The following is a 15851-nucleotide window of genomic DNA, read 5'->3' as shown; positions in this document are numbered from 1 at the left end:
CCTCTTCTTTCCATCTCTCATGATGGGCCCGGCCAGATACAATTCTAATTTCACTTTTCTTTTTTCCTGAAAAAAAGTAGAAGAAATAATAGTGGCATCTAGAGCAATACTATTGATCGATGATGGTAAAATCTACAAGGTTGATTGGAGCCTGGCAAGAATGAACACCCAAGTCCGTTAGACGGGAATTAAGGTGGGAACGTTTCTGACCCAGGACCCTCCGATGATAAATCTAAAGTACGTACGTAGGAGGTCTTGAATAAGATCGAACTAGGGTTAACAATATGGTAACAAATTATATAAGATTCATTACCAAATTGTAGCTATAATTAGCTAGCCATATACTTACCAACTCAACCATTCTATATGCTCTTACAAAATTGTTGCAAGTAATTTTCGCCAGAATGTAACAAGTATATTTTCAATATATATTTTTTTTTGCTAAGCAAAAAGAATTTATTAATCTTTATAAAGAATTACAGAGATTAAAATGATCAAGTGCACACCGACAAAAGCCAACCGAGACCTAAAGAAAGTAAGATGCCAACTGAACATCAAAAACCCACAGCACCTCAACATAGAGCAGCCGAAGACCCAAACGATCCTCACACCCTAAACCTAAACCCCCATCAACAATAAGCCGAGAAGCCAAAGAGCCAAAACAGACAAAAAGAAACAGCCAAAACCAAAGCCAAAAAGCCACCAAGCAAAACCAAAATAATCAAAACACCCCATACGTACCCGCCCAAACTCGAGTTCAAAAAGCCATAGAGAGAGAGAGAGGCCTCCTCCTCGAAATTAACATCGTCCTCCGAGATATCCTATTTCTCAAAATCATCTAGAGCATGAATCCTCTCTTTTAATTCTTTCTCTTGCATTTCAACAAATCCCTTTAGATTATAATCCCTCCCTCCTTTAATTTAATACCCAAAGTATTACCAACATCAAACATCTTGTGAGCTTCCTTAAAAGAACATTGAGGAATAAGGGTTCTATTTAGTTCTATAATTCAATTTATCGAACTTAGTCTCAATCTTCGTGAGATGCTTTTTTCTTATTAATTTTCCTCTCCGACCTTCTCACTCCTGGCCCTTCTCATTTTAAGGATGTCATCAGAGGCCGATCTAATGCCGAGAATGTTGCTCCCTTTTTTAGAGTTTTGCCTAGGTAGCCCTTCAACTGCTTCTACTCTCCGGCCCACTGAAAATAATATAATCCTCTCCTTGAGTCATCTGTTTTAAAATGATATCTAGAGCCACATTTGTCAAGTGCAGGTTAATTGATTCTTTTAATTGTTACTATTTGTACTTTTGCATTGTACTATATATAAGCGTGTGTGTATCTCATGGTTTTGACTGGCTCCTCATATTTTACTTGGAGTTAAACTATAAGAGAGGGGTCTGATAAAAAATTTAAAAAAAAAAACAAAGAGAGGGGTAAGTGTATAGGAATGGGTTCTAGATAGCTAGCTAGCATGTAAAACCACACGGTTTTTGGATCATTATTTTCTTGATTTGATCAATTCTAATTAAATGACAGAGAAAAGTTCTTTTAACCACTACCATTGAATTTGGAAATTAATTCAGCCTAAAGTCATCTGACAATCTGGAAGATTGCCAGAATTTGCACTTAACGTTTTTAATAATTTTGGTTAATAATGTAGTTTTTCAAGATTTGGTTAAGTATATATAGTTGATATGAGAGACTCTTGTGTCACATCTTTGTGAAAAGGTCAACCAGTTAATTTGTGAGCTGGCATGGAGTGAATTACGGTACATGGGCCGCCATTCAAAAAAAGAAAGAATTACGGTACATGGTATTTGATGTTGCTGTTATTTCGTTTTTAAATACCGTCATGAGTTGAAAACTCTGGCCATAGTGTGCATGTAAAAACCAACAAATGATGCCTTGATTAAGGTTTCCGAATACAAATGAAAAAAAAATGTTTCTTCAAATTATGCATGCTATCTAAGAAAATTGATATCCAAGCAATTGATAGCGCGGTTAATGAAACTATCATTCAAAATTTTCAGAATGCGAAACTTGACGTGGTATTTTATAAACATTTGCGTTGGTATCTTTTACAACAAATTTTACTAGTATTATTCTTATTTTTGATAGTATCTTTATTTATTTTTTTTGGCTGATTGTATTTCACTTTCTAGGTATGCCATTGGTAACACCGATTAATTTCCATAGAGATGACGCTTGGTCCAACATCTACCATGTACGAGGATTTAAGAAAAGACAAGTCCAAAAATGTTTATAGACACTTGAAAATACTGCAACTCGTTTTTATTTTTCTTCCTCTTTTTGCTCGGCGCAATTCATTCTTAATATACTATATCGAAGAATTTCTACACACATTTGTTATTGGTTGCTACAAAAAGTCAACAAATATATTGCAGACTGCTTTTGGTCTAGCTATATATATATTTTCCCCTCAACTAAGAGTTCAATTTTCTGGAATCGAGGAAATTCTTGCTCTTGTGCTCACAAGAGTTCATGTAATCCAGAAAAGTTGCAAAGTCCGTGTCCATATAGCGCCTTGGGTTGGCTTCGCTGATGAGTTCCGGTGACGGCCGAATAACGCTGTTAAGCGGCCTAGAATGCAGCGAAGCCACGGAAATTCGCGACTTAACGGAATTCACCACCACTCTGTGCAGCACACTCTTGTACCTTCCGTTGCTAAATATCTGCCAAAAACAAAATTATCAAATAAAAAACAACCATTAGCTTCGTTCCTTCCACTATCTTTTAGTAATTAAGTGAATTGTCTTTTCATTATTTTTAAATGTTTCCATGCATGGCTTTCTCTTTTTGAAGAGATGGCAGTAGAAAACTCATAGCTTGGGGAAAAAGAATAAATGAAGAAGCTATGACATGTTTTTACTTATTATTGTCTACTTGGATACTCGAAGCCGTTTTTTTTTCCAACTAATTGTTACTATGACTATAAGCGGCTCAAATCATTTTTGTGTTTAAACATACAAAATTTCAAAAAAAAAAAAAAATTGTTACTAAAAATATAGTGTTTAACATTTAACATTCCTGAAATGAAAATATAATGTTTCATTTGTTTGCATGGTCAGTCTTATGACGTGTCGCTGCATACTCGAAACTAGTAATATTTATGATTTGCAACCATTTAGTTATATTTTCAAAACTGACATTTTCTACTGGGACAAAAAAGAGAGAGAGTTAAAAATATTGGACTAATTACGAGGGACGGATTGAGTGCATTAGGCTCCGTTCCCGAAAGGGAAATAAGTACTTATTTTTTAAGAAGGCAATTTCAAGCTCAAAAATCATGTGCTTACGCAAATAATTTTTTTATCAATATGGATTTAGTTTGATAGATCTCATTGAGATATTTAATATGGTGCAAAAAAAAATGAAAAATTATTTTTCATTTACATTATTTTTGAGTTTGAAAATGTGAAATAAATACGTACTCCCTACGTCCCATAATATTTGTCCGGTCCGCAAAACGGAGAAGTAAAAATAATACTATTTTTGTAAGAAAAGTTGAAAAAAAATTCAACAATTTACTAGATCTCGACAAGTTCTTTTAACTTATGAAAAAAATTTAAATTTTTTCTCTAAAGAAATGCATTATTTTGTAGTCCTCGTTTTGCGGACCGGATAAATATTATGGGATGGAGGGAGTATTTTTTAAGAAGGTGTTCTGGAACGGAGCCTAGTCTTAGCTCTAAAGGAAATAATAAAAGAAATCTCTTCTCATTCATTCAACGGTATTTAGAGGGAAAATAAGTAAAAACCCAATAGTACTCCCATTACGAAATAATTAGGTGAGACATATATAATAAATGTACTAATTTCATCCTTCGATCTTTATGATTAATCCAATTTTTCAACATCATGAAATCAATGCTATGTCCCTCTTTTTGCTTTCCCGATCGATGTACCCTTTAACGACTTTCTAATAAACTTTTTTTGCAGATCAAAAAAAAAAATTGATTAATCCAATTTTCTTCGCCGTTCAAAAGAAGACATATATAATGAATTTGTATATAGCTATATACGTACCTCAAGATGGTCGCCAACGTTGACAACAAAAGAGTTGGGGATAGGGTCAACAGTGAGCCATCTGCCTCCGTGTTGTATCTGGAGGCCCTTGACTTGTTCATCTTGGAGAAGAAGTGTGAGCAGGCCATAGTCTGAGTGAGCGGGCATTCCAAGTGTTAGGTCAGGTTCTGGGCAAGCTGGGTAGCAATTCACGACCATTAGTTGGCTCCCATCTTCAAACATCTCTCTTAAACCACCACTAATTTCGGATGCTGTCTTTGTCAACCCTAGGCTCTCTACTATGGCCTCCATCACCATTAGATACAAGGACTTGACTTGCTTTGAGTACTTCACTGCTGCTTCCCTGTACGTAATATATTATTGAAATTAATAAAGTTAATGAGAAATGAATTATAAAATTAACCTTATATTTGGGCTTCATGCTAATGACAGTCCACTAAATTGTTGTTATTAAGGCGAAGTAAAGGTCAAAACTAAATAGGAGATTATAGCCTGTGGCGGAGGAAACTTGGTACAAGTGGGGTTACTTGACCCTAGTAATTGTAATTTGTTGACAGTATATTTTATATATGTTTTAAAAATATTGACACGACAAAAAAATTTTAAATTGTCAACTTGCTTCGACCACTGATCAAAATAACAAACGAGGCTATCATGCATCGTTTTCAATATGCAAATGGTTATCAAAGTCAATCGCAAAGTGCAATTATGTTTACCAATTGAATCTAGCTGCTCGTTTGCCAATAATTCCCACAAACAACATAAAATTATATTTTTGCCAATCGATCCAAAAAAAAAAAAAAAAAAGAACTCCTAATAAATCAGTAACTTCTTCCGATTAGAAAACAGGAAAAACAGGTCGCATATGTTATATTTAATTCTCTTACTCCACGAATAAAAAAATACGGCTCCACCCTGAGTTTAGAACGTGTCAAAAATGTAGCTTGATAATTCCAAAATGTAAAGACTCAGAGTTTTTTTTAGTACGTCAGGGTATCCCGGCCAGCTTGCTCGCATCTACGACTAATTCCTACAGTTCTTTCCATCATTTTTTTTTTTTGAAAGACTCAGTTTTGACAGCTCCCTAAAACTATATCTCGGCCCCAGCTATGCATTTGAATTCAAAAAGATTGGTATAGATTTGTCACCTTAAGTTAAGGGGAGAAGAAGGCCAGAAAGGAAGAACATCCGACAATGGATGGCAATTGAGCTTCAAGAAGTCTCTCCAGCAGAAGACTCCATCGATGTTCTGGTTAAAGCTTGTTCCATACCGGACAGGTGCACGCATGTCCGCAGACATGTACTTTGCTCTCTCTTCGAAAGAGAGATTAAAGAAGCTTCTACTTGCTTCAGTCATGTCTAGTATCACATCCCTTTCAATACCATGGTTTACCAACTGCATCCAACCACAAAATAAATAATTAAATAAATAAATTCAATCATCAGTTTTTCTGGTGTTTGCATATGTCTATTAATTTTAACAACTAACACCCTTTCAAACAAGCTAGGAAAATCTTCTCTATTTTTTTTTTTTAAAAAGCACCCTAAACTTTCGTCTCAATGTCTTATAAGTCGTTAACACACGTAAACTTCAATAAATGTTAATGCATGCGACCTCTGAAATTTAAGTACGTTTATCAATTAGGGCCCTACCGTCGGATTCCATCAAATTGAGGAAGGAAAGGCTGATGTGTTAATTTTGCCTGAGTTCTTTGGTTGACAGTTTTTAGAACATGTTTTCAAGGTTTTTTTTTTTCCTTGCAAATAGCTAGAAAGTTTTGAGAAAAGGGGAGAAAGATGAGTGCTAATGTTTTTGAAATCAGTTTCTCTGAAATAATTTTATGCTCCTGGAGCTCTAGGAGCATGGAATAATCAGCTCTAGGAGCATGGAATAATCACCCAACAATGCTGGTTAAAACTCCTTTTTTTGGGGGGGTAAGTAATTAGAAATCCATTTTCTTAAGGATAAAAAAGAAAAGGAAAAAAGAAAAAAAAAAAAAAACCTCCATTTCTTTTAAGAAGAGAGATAGTAATAAAAGAGGGTTAAATAAAGGAATCCCACCTGAAAAAATCCATACTCCTCACACGCTTTTGTAAGTGATTGAAGCACATGGGACCTACTGGAAGCCTGCATTAATAGAGCAAAATCTATTACGGGTAATTTGAGGCCGTGATTCTCTGCATTTTGGTGGTCTCCAACATTTGTGGGTCGATCTGAAACTGGGAGTATATACTTTGTGGGTACTTTCGAAATCCCATTCTCACATAAATGCTTCACTCCCTTTTGGTATCGCCTAATTTCCCGTTTCTGCGCCTCTTTTTCGTTTTTGGCTTCAAATGCTGCATAGGTCAAGGCGGGAGACATGTTTTTTGAGAGAGAGAGAGATATATTTTTTGGGTGTGATGAATAAAGTGAGGAGGAGGAGGAGGAATGTATTTATAGACAGGAGGGAAACAGAATTTCACATAGAAGAGGGCTAACAACAAAACTTTAAAAGAGGAGAGATATTTTGAAGAGAGAGAGAGAGAGAGAGAGAGAGAGATGTGGGGAGTGAGGAATGAATTCAGGAGCAAGAATGTATTTATAGGGGGAAAAGAAGGATGATGCTATCGTGTTCCCGATTATTTTGGAAATATTGTTATTTTTGGCATAATTAGACCATTACAAGCATAATCAAGACCTTACAAAAGCATAACCTTCAAAATCTCTAGAAATCCCCAAAAAAATTTGGAAATTTTGAGGGTTATGCCTTTGTAAAACCTTGGTTATATATATCACTAATTTTGGTTATACTTGTAATGGTCCGATTATGCGGTTATGCCTTTGTAATGCCTTAGTTATATATATCTCTGATCTTGATTATGCTTGTAATGGTCCGATTATACCAAGACAGCATAGTTTTTCCCGGAAAGGAAAACAGAGGTTGGTTTTCGCAAAACAGAGTTAATTGTTTGTGGTTTTTGACCATATATACTGTATAAACGAGGAGAGTTGACCGAGTCCATTCCATGCACCGGAAACCGTTGACTTCGGTTCTAGTCAGACAACGAGTCGGTGGCACCGAAAAGTCTCTCCTAAACTAGTATCAATAATTCTAGGGACACACTCACTTTCACCCCCAAACACACACTCATACTCACATAAGTGGTGGGCATCATACACACACTAGAGTGTGTAGTGTGTGTAGGACCCACAACTCATGTGAGTGGTGGGTATGTGTTTGGATGTGAGAATGGGTGTGTCCCTAGCACCACTCTAATACTCTTTTGGACCCCACCCTCCCCATTTTCAAATGGTATAGACTCTTTCTCTGACCAATAATCCTCTGACCGCATACAGTATATTTATACACATAATTATATAAACTCTTGGGCAAATTATAGTTACCCCCTCTAACTAATCCTTACGTACACTTAGCCCCCTCTAACTTTTTTTTTGGCACTTAACCCTCTCAAACTAACTGAAATTCAAACGGTCATAACTTCTTCGTCCAAAATCGAAAATATGCAAATTATATATCGATTTCGAGGTCTTGAAGTCATCTTTCTAATGACACCAAAAATCACATTACGATTCAAAGCACACAGAAAGTTATGATCAAAAGAGTAAGGGCTGGTAGACAGAAAGACCGTTTTGATCATAACTTTCTGTGTGTTTTAAATCGTGATGTGATTTTGGTGTCATTAGAAAGCTGACTTCAAGACCTCGAAATCGATATATAATTTGCATATTTTCTATTTTGGACGAAGAAGTTATTTACCGTTTGAATTTCAGTTAGTTTGAGGGGGTTAAGTGCCAAAAAAAAAGTTAGAGGGGGGTAAGTGTTCGCGAGGGTTAGTTAGAGGGGGGTAACTATAATTTGCCCTAAACTCTTTCACATGTTTGATGCGAGAGAGTTTGTGTGATTATATAAGAATGTGTGATAGTAACATAGTTGTTCTCTGACTATGCACCAATAGGGCCGCAAACTAACCTGAGTTATTTCAAATTGTGATCAGCAACTCAATCAACTTGTTTCGTGCGACTTTGTCCTTTGAGGAAATTGATTCAGCTCAAACATGATTAGTTTTTTACTTTGTGTAGTAAAAAGAGTCCAGGACGTTTGAGTTAGCTGTAGCTTTGTTCGAACACATATGTATGGGATCAGTTCGTTTATAGAGGTTCGTTTGATAGTCAAATGGAACTTGAGTTTACTAATGGAGACAAAGCTCGCAAAATTTTAAATGAGCGAAGCTCGAACTCTTCTAAGTTCGGCTTAACTCGTTTGCACCCTTTATATGCACGACTGCACGAGTAATTACTTAGCAACCTGAGCACCGGCCGGTTGCCCCAAACACCTTCCACAATGCTACTCAAATGAGATACACCAATTTGGTTACGGATTGGAAGGAAATGTGGTCCTCAATTTTGAAGAGCACTACGTATGTGGTATCTCAAAGAGCACCCCATAACTCTTTCATTTACATAGATGTGCTAAGCTACCTCGGATACCTTATGTTATTAATTAATGTAATTACAAAAATGTCGTTAACTCTTTTCTTTCTTTTGTACACTTTACAAAATTACCGAAATTACATACAAGGTCAAAAAAAATTCTGACTTCGTGGAACACCACATAAGATGATCCATCAAAGAACACCGTAGTCAAGAACAACAGAGCTGAAGCGATCAAACAAGCCAACAAGGCACGAGGGGATTGCTTTCATTCTTTCCTCATTTTTGATGCTTTGCTACAATTTGATGAGAAATACCCGAAGTTTCATCTTTTTCTTTGGAAAAGTATCATTGGAATATTTCATGGTACGTGAAATATATCAATTGAGTAGTATCCAAGTAGTTGGTGAAACTAGAATGCCCGTGACATAAAGTGTGGATTAAAACCGAAGTAATTACACTTAGGCCCCGTTTGTTAACCAGATTCAGCCTTGGGATTGGATTAACAGTCCCTCCGGACTGTGAATTCCTTGTTTGGTAACATAAATGGCTTTGGATTGTGAATCCAATGAGACGAGGAAGCCGGACTTTAAGGGCTATTGCTTGGTATTCATAATCCAATCCCAACCCTTTCTCATTATCAATCCCTTATCATTATCAATTTTTTCTATCAATCCAATTTCATCATCTAATCTCATTTCAAACAAATATACTCATTATCAATCCCTTCTTATTAACAATCATTTTTCATTACAAATCTCAGTTCTAATCTCATCTCTTTACGAATCTCATTCATCTATCACTGTTATCAAACAAGGCCTCAGTAACTCTAATGTTGTGGATTAATTCTTCCAAAAGGACGTGCATATCAACAAAATCGCAATTACACAAAAACAAAAGGACGTGTATGAGGAAATACTAATGCCTTTTTCTTTCTCTCTTTTTTTTTTTTTTTTTGCTAAGTTAAAATGTTTATGAATCAATGAATGAAGTTAAGCATACAAAGATTAGAAGAATTCCTCATTAAAAAATTAATCAAAAGAATTTAGGACAAAACGGCATCAATTCCGGGAACAAAATTCCCAACTAAGTTAGACACATTTGCCTCGGACTATATATCTATGAGAGATATTACAAATACTACCATCCATCCACTACATCATCCACTACATCTTTTGTGGGGTTCATTTCAGGTCCCAAAAAAATACAGAAAAATATCCATAAATTTTAGAATAATATTTTATGGGGCCCTGTACAGTTTCGCCCCTACGAATCAAGAAATAATACTTACCGATATCCGTTGGAGCTGATTTTTTACAGTCCCTCCGGACTGTGAATTCCTTGTTTGGTAACATAAATGGCTTTGGATAGTGAATCCAATGAGACGAGGAAGCCGGACTTTAAGGGGTATTGCTTGGTATTCATAATCCAATCCCAACCCCTTCTCATTATCAATCCCTTATCATTACCAATTTCTTCTATCAATTCAATTTCATCATCTAATCTCATTTCAAACAAATATACTCTTTATCAATCCCTTCTCATTAACAATCCATTTTCATTACTAATCTCATCTCTTTACAAATCTCATCCATCTATCACTGTTATCAAACAAGGCCTCAGTAACTCTAATGTTGTTGGATTAATTCTTCCAAAAAGACGTGCGTATCAACAAAATCGCAATTGCACAAAAACAAAAGGACGTGTAATAAGTTTCGTTTAAATCGTATTACGTTGTTATTATCCCAAAACAAATAGTGACGAAACAAAAAAACCAGAAAGAATATTCTTTCTTTCTTTACTCTTACCAATGTAGTATTTTTTTTTTTGATCCGCTCTTACCAATGTAGTTTATGATCTACTTTGTCTTGGTACCTACTACCTAGCAGCAGCCAACTAAGGAACACATCTGTGTTATTCCAGTATAAATTAATTAATAAATTTATTCCTAACATCTATACAAGTTCAAGCCAAACGACATGAAAAAATGATCATAAAAGAAGGGGCCGGGTTTCTATTAATCCGAGAATTTCAATTATATATACTTCTATCGATCATTGATAAAATAGAAGACAGCTCAGTCATGGGAATTAATTTTGAAATTGGAATTTTGGTACTCCATGGCATCAGTTAGGTGTCACGTGCAGCATATTAACATGGCAGCATATTAACATGGCATTTGCACAGAATGCAGCATACACATAAGGGTAAATTTCACTGCCCGCACCTTCTGTTTCAATAAAACCACACTGCCCACCCCTTTATTAGACGTAATCACACTACAAACCCTTTGTAGACATTCTAATCTGGGTCTCCCAATTGGTTAACTTTAATTTTTGGTTTTTGTTTCCCCAATGAAGAAATGGATCAAAAACACCCCGGGAATGATTAGTGGTTGAGCTTTGAGCATTTTGAAACCCCAATAAACTTCCCAGAACCCTACTGGCACGCGTTGGTTCTCAAAGTGCCAAATGTTGGTCAAATGGTCATGATTGACCATTGACCAGCGCGTGATCATTTAGACCCGTGCACGCGCGTCCACGACCCGCGTGCTGGTTAAAGTTGCATCTGACCTTATACTTTCCATTTCTGAAAGGTTTCCATATATGGAAGGTTTCTATTACTGGAAGGTTTCTAAAAGGTTTCCATTAATGGAATAGTTTTCATTAATGGAATACTTTCCATTAATGAAGGGTTTCCATTAATGGAGGATATTTGCCCTATAAATACCCTCTTCACTCTTTCTTCCAAAGGGTTAGAAAAAAAAAATGTTACAAGCGTACAACCATCCAACACACAACCATCTTTCAACCTCAAACATCAAAGCTCAATCACACTTTCAAACTTAGAATCAAAGGTATAATACCTTTGTATTGCCTTCTGTTATGATCCCTGAGGGAGGCTGGCAAGGTCAAGGTTGGTAATCAATACCAGGTCCTAAGGTTAGCAAGGTTCAAAAATCATGTGAACAAGAGACCTGTGCGCGTCGGTCCTTCACTCGCGCGTGCTACTTTGTAGCTGCGCGCACTAATTCGCGTGGGGACAGGACCTTGTTCTTTTATGTTTTTTCTTTTTAGATCAGCACTGTGAGCATGTAAAACCAGTTTATTACTTTCCTATGTCAAAACTGCTAGCTTGTATTTCAATACTTATTTCTATTCTATTGGAACACCAACTGAGGTATATCTGGACATGTCCCGGAGCCCCAGTCATGTGAGAACAAGTACTAGAAAATTGACTGGATGGGCGCGCGCAAGTTACCAACCCGCACGCGCAACTGTTCTTGATCCGTTGGCTTTCCAGTGCATTGCTCTTGCATGGGTGACTTGGCCTTGGGCCACTGTTTTGTCCCCACATTATTTATGGGGTGTTTTGTTCATTTGTTAGGCTTTCCAGCCTTTAAATTGTGTAGTGTAACCACTTTAAACTACTTGGTTTGATCCTGAGTGTGCACTGGTCCTGCCAGAGCCCAGAAGGGGGGTAAAAATAGAAGCTGTGCGCAAAGCAAACACGCGCGTGCCTGTGTGGTATTTGCGCGCGCCGGTTTGGATCACATGTAGTGATCTACGTGAACTGGATCAGTGCATGTAGATTCTTTCTTATGCACGTCAATTCAAAATCGTGCATCAGGTTTGCTCTACTAACACAGAACCTAGCCTTTACCCTATTTAACGCTTTTACATCCATGCTATCGATCACATCTTGCAAAACGTGTTATAGTTTTAATCCCCTTAAACTGTTCCCCTGCCTTAATTGGCTGAAGAATCGTGATTATGGAAGCCAAAGATGAGAAGGGCAAAAGGTCATGCTTCTCATCTGTTGATTGACTTTTATAAGGTGTCTCTTTGGGTGTTACTTGAATTATTAGGCTTTGGGTGGGGTGTTTCTTTTTTTGGATCTTTGGATGTATCTCTTTAGGGTATTGTTTTGGGTCTTAGGCTTCACGTGTCTATTTGGAACTGGAGGTGCTCTATTATTGTTGGCTTCTTGCCAACTTTGGTTTGTTTAATTTTCCCCCCCTTTGGGTCCTTCTTGGCATATGATTGCTAGAGCTTGTTGTTTTCCCATGTGGGTCTTTTCCTTTCTCTAACTTGATGCTCCTTAGGGTCATTTTAATATTTGTAATTTGTTTTCAAAGAATAATAATTTTTTTATGTTTTTAAAAAAAAAACAAAAAACAAATAGAGCTCCACATTATCATGTATTTTGATAGATTTTGACCTTAGACAACCTAAATACCTACTGGGATGGACCTGCCCTCAAAAGTCAAGTAACTCATATGTTATAAGTTTTACCTTATATGACAATTAAATACACACACATACAAAATAGTGTCCGAATATTATAGTATAAGATAATTAATTCAATTCAAGATAAAGATTCTCACATGACAGGTGAATTTTACAAAAATGTGTGGCTTGTTTGCCAATAGATCCTTTTTAGCTAGCTCGCACTTTTTCTCTTAGATTTTAAAGATTTTAAGGCCACAATCAGGTGATGAACATTTTTTTTTTTTTTTATGTTGTTTCTCAAGATGTTGATGATCTAATTTGTACAATGAACTTACCCATGGTTTTACAATAAGAAATGGTACTACTAAGTTTGTCAATGCATTGACATCTTCCTTAAAACATGTTTCCTAACTAAACTCTTGTTGATGGTCATGAGGAAGCTCCCTGTGCCTTCTTCTTCTTTTCCCTAGATCACCATGCACATAAAATATCAGGAAAAAAAAAAGTCAAATACATAATATATAAGATGAATCGGTTTAAGTACAGTTGACCTCCACAAATTGGCCTAAAATATAGGTTCCACCGCATATTCCACCTCGATGATGGATGATGACTAATTCGATCATCTGACTTTGTAAGGCCCTTTTGAGGAGGTTATCGGACGAAAAACAGATTGACCATGTATCAGGAGTTCAACAACACAAATATATTTTTCTTCAAAAATTAAAATTTACTTATGTTGTAAAGACCAATCATCCATTTTTTGTGAAACTAAATACGGCATTATATTGATCGGTATCCATCTTTCAATCGACTTAATTAATGTACTACATATATAAAAACTCTCCTCGACGAACTTTATATGATACTAATGACTCATACAAAGCTAGACTCATAATAGAGAAGCTAGCAAAGAGCATGAGGACTGAACCAAATATGTCTTCCCCTCCAGGTCAAATTTCCATGTCAGATACTGATGGTTACTAAAAATATATGTATATATGTGTGCATATATATAATACTCCCTCCGTCTCATAATGTTTGGCACTTTCACTATTCTAGCCTTATGAAAAAATTAACAATATCTTTTAATCCATAATGTTTTTTTATAAACAATATGGATCTTATTTAATAGAGTTTAATTTGTTCTATTATACAAAGTTAAAAAAATTACCTAAAACATTATGGATTGAAAGATATATGCAATTTAAAAATAACACGCATTTTTGAAAATGTCAAACATTATGAGACGGAGGGAGTATGATGATAGGGTAAGGGGGTGGTTCTGTCATCTGTGGTTAGGGATGTGAGGTGGTGGTGGGGTATATATATGCCAAGTGGGTCCGCAGTGTGCGTTTGGCCTTGTGATCACCATTTGTCCTTTGCTCTCCGTTCATTGCATGCTCTGTATCCACATCCGCCACATATATTATTTGAATATATTCTAGGTCTCACCTTAGTGACCTCACTAATTACTTGTCATTTTTATTATTATTAAAACTCAGGTGTCCAGGCCATTTTAAGTACATTTTGATTAATTTGGGTACCAATCTCACCCTCTATTAGCAGAGGTCTCAATTAAAGTCAGAAAAAAATTACGTTTGGACTGACTCTAAAAGAGTTGATAGCACCTGATCGAAGTTTCAAACTTGACACCTTAGAAGGGAGTAAACCTTTATGTCTCAGTCCTTGACCACCAGGCCAATCCCAAGACTTGTGAATCCTTTTTTGAGGAGAACAACTTTTTGATTTCCTCATCATAATTATTCACAATAATACGAAAGTCAATTGCTTTTTTTTTTATTCTATCTATTCACAATAATATGAAAGTCAATTTTTTTTTTTTTTATCAATTCTGATAGAGTGATGAGCACATACGGACGAGTAAGGGGCACGTTGAGTCACGTATCCTTCCTTAATTGTAAGAATAACATCTATGGTATTTATATAATGAAAGTATCCACGTATACGTCTCAAAAGCTTCATCAAAGTTCAGTACATTGTCACAACAACTCCTATATGTATAACAATCATGCATAGCAAATTTTCAAAAAATAAAAATAAAAATGTATATATAGTGCATGCAATACCCTTCCGCGATATATTGGCTAGTGAGTTTCACACTCTTTTTGCTTCTAATCGCAATACTTCTTTTGCCACATTCTGCTTTCACTTGTTCAATTTTGCATGCAAGCAATGACATTATTGAAAGTTCGCATGAATGACGCATAACGACTAAACGAAAGAGAGTGCAAATGGTATAAAAGAGTTTGAAAATCGATTAATCAGCGACTATCTTGTCTTATATATATATATATATATATATATATATATATATATATATATATATATATATATATATATATATATATATATATATATAGCCTCGTGAACCCACCAAAAATTGGCTACAAGTAGTTTTCTTTTTAAGATTCGGTTTCAGTACTAGAGTCGAACAGGCAAAGAATTTGCACGAGTAGGTAAAATATTGTAATTCAAGGGGTCTAATAGTGGTTTTCCTGCCATAGTGAATGGATAAGTATATACAAATATAGAAAGTGTACGTACGTAGGGTAAAAGGCAGCCACAGGTGATGCAGTGGGTTACTACTGTAAAATTTCTATGATGCCCCAGTGTGGTATTGGGGCATCATGCCCCCATTTAATATAGGCCATTAGATTAGATTTTGCGTTTTTTCAACCATTATACTTACCATGAACACTGGTTCTTCTTATCATACTTTATGCTGATACTTACCACAAAATAAGGCACACTTACCACAACTAAAGACTGTACTTCAACGTTTTTAGGTGTTTACAAAATAATTTTAGGAGAGAGGGGGATGGATCCAAGGGTTACTAGGAGAGCGGGGCATGAATCCAAGGGTTGAGATCGAAAGAGGAGATCCAAAAGTGTTTAAAAGAAACAGGGGCATGATGCCCCAATACCGCTTTGGGGCATGGTAGCCAGTCGCTTACTACAGGGGGTAGCATTAATACTAGATTTCCTGTTGGTGGTAAGACAGGAAATCTTAGAGTACTGTTCTTCTCTTGTGGATTTGATGTGAGTACACAAGGGGGGTTGCATATGTTTTTTAACTTGAGGATACCACTTGAATTCTTTCTAAAACTTTA

At 36.0% G+C, this 15851-nt stretch overlaps 1 protein-coding gene across 1 annotated transcript; it reads right to left on the bottom strand.

Moving 5' to 3' along the window:
• Positions 1 to 2217: 2217 nt before the first annotated feature.
• Positions 2218 to 6589, bottom strand: LOC131319096 (probable 2-oxoglutarate-dependent dioxygenase SLC1). Its single transcript, XM_058349215.1, has 4 exons — positions 6113 to 6589; positions 5199 to 5446; positions 4051 to 4393; positions 2218 to 2696 (listed from the first exon to the last, which is right to left on the bottom strand). Exons 1-4 carry the CDS (start codon positions 6413 to 6415, stop codon positions 2448 to 2450), a joined length of 1143 nt encoding a protein of 380 aa, XP_058205198.1. The 5' UTR covers positions 6416 to 6589; the 3' UTR covers positions 2218 to 2447.
• Positions 6590 to 15851: the final 9262 nt, after the last annotated feature.

Source organism: Rhododendron vialii, chromosome 3a (genome assembly GCF_030253575.1).
Source record: "Rhododendron vialii isolate Sample 1 chromosome 3a, ASM3025357v1".
In the NCBI taxonomy this organism is placed as follows: Eukaryota; Viridiplantae; Streptophyta; class Magnoliopsida; order Ericales; family Ericaceae; genus Rhododendron; species Rhododendron vialii.
This window is presented reverse-complemented; position numbering and strand designations above follow the sequence as displayed.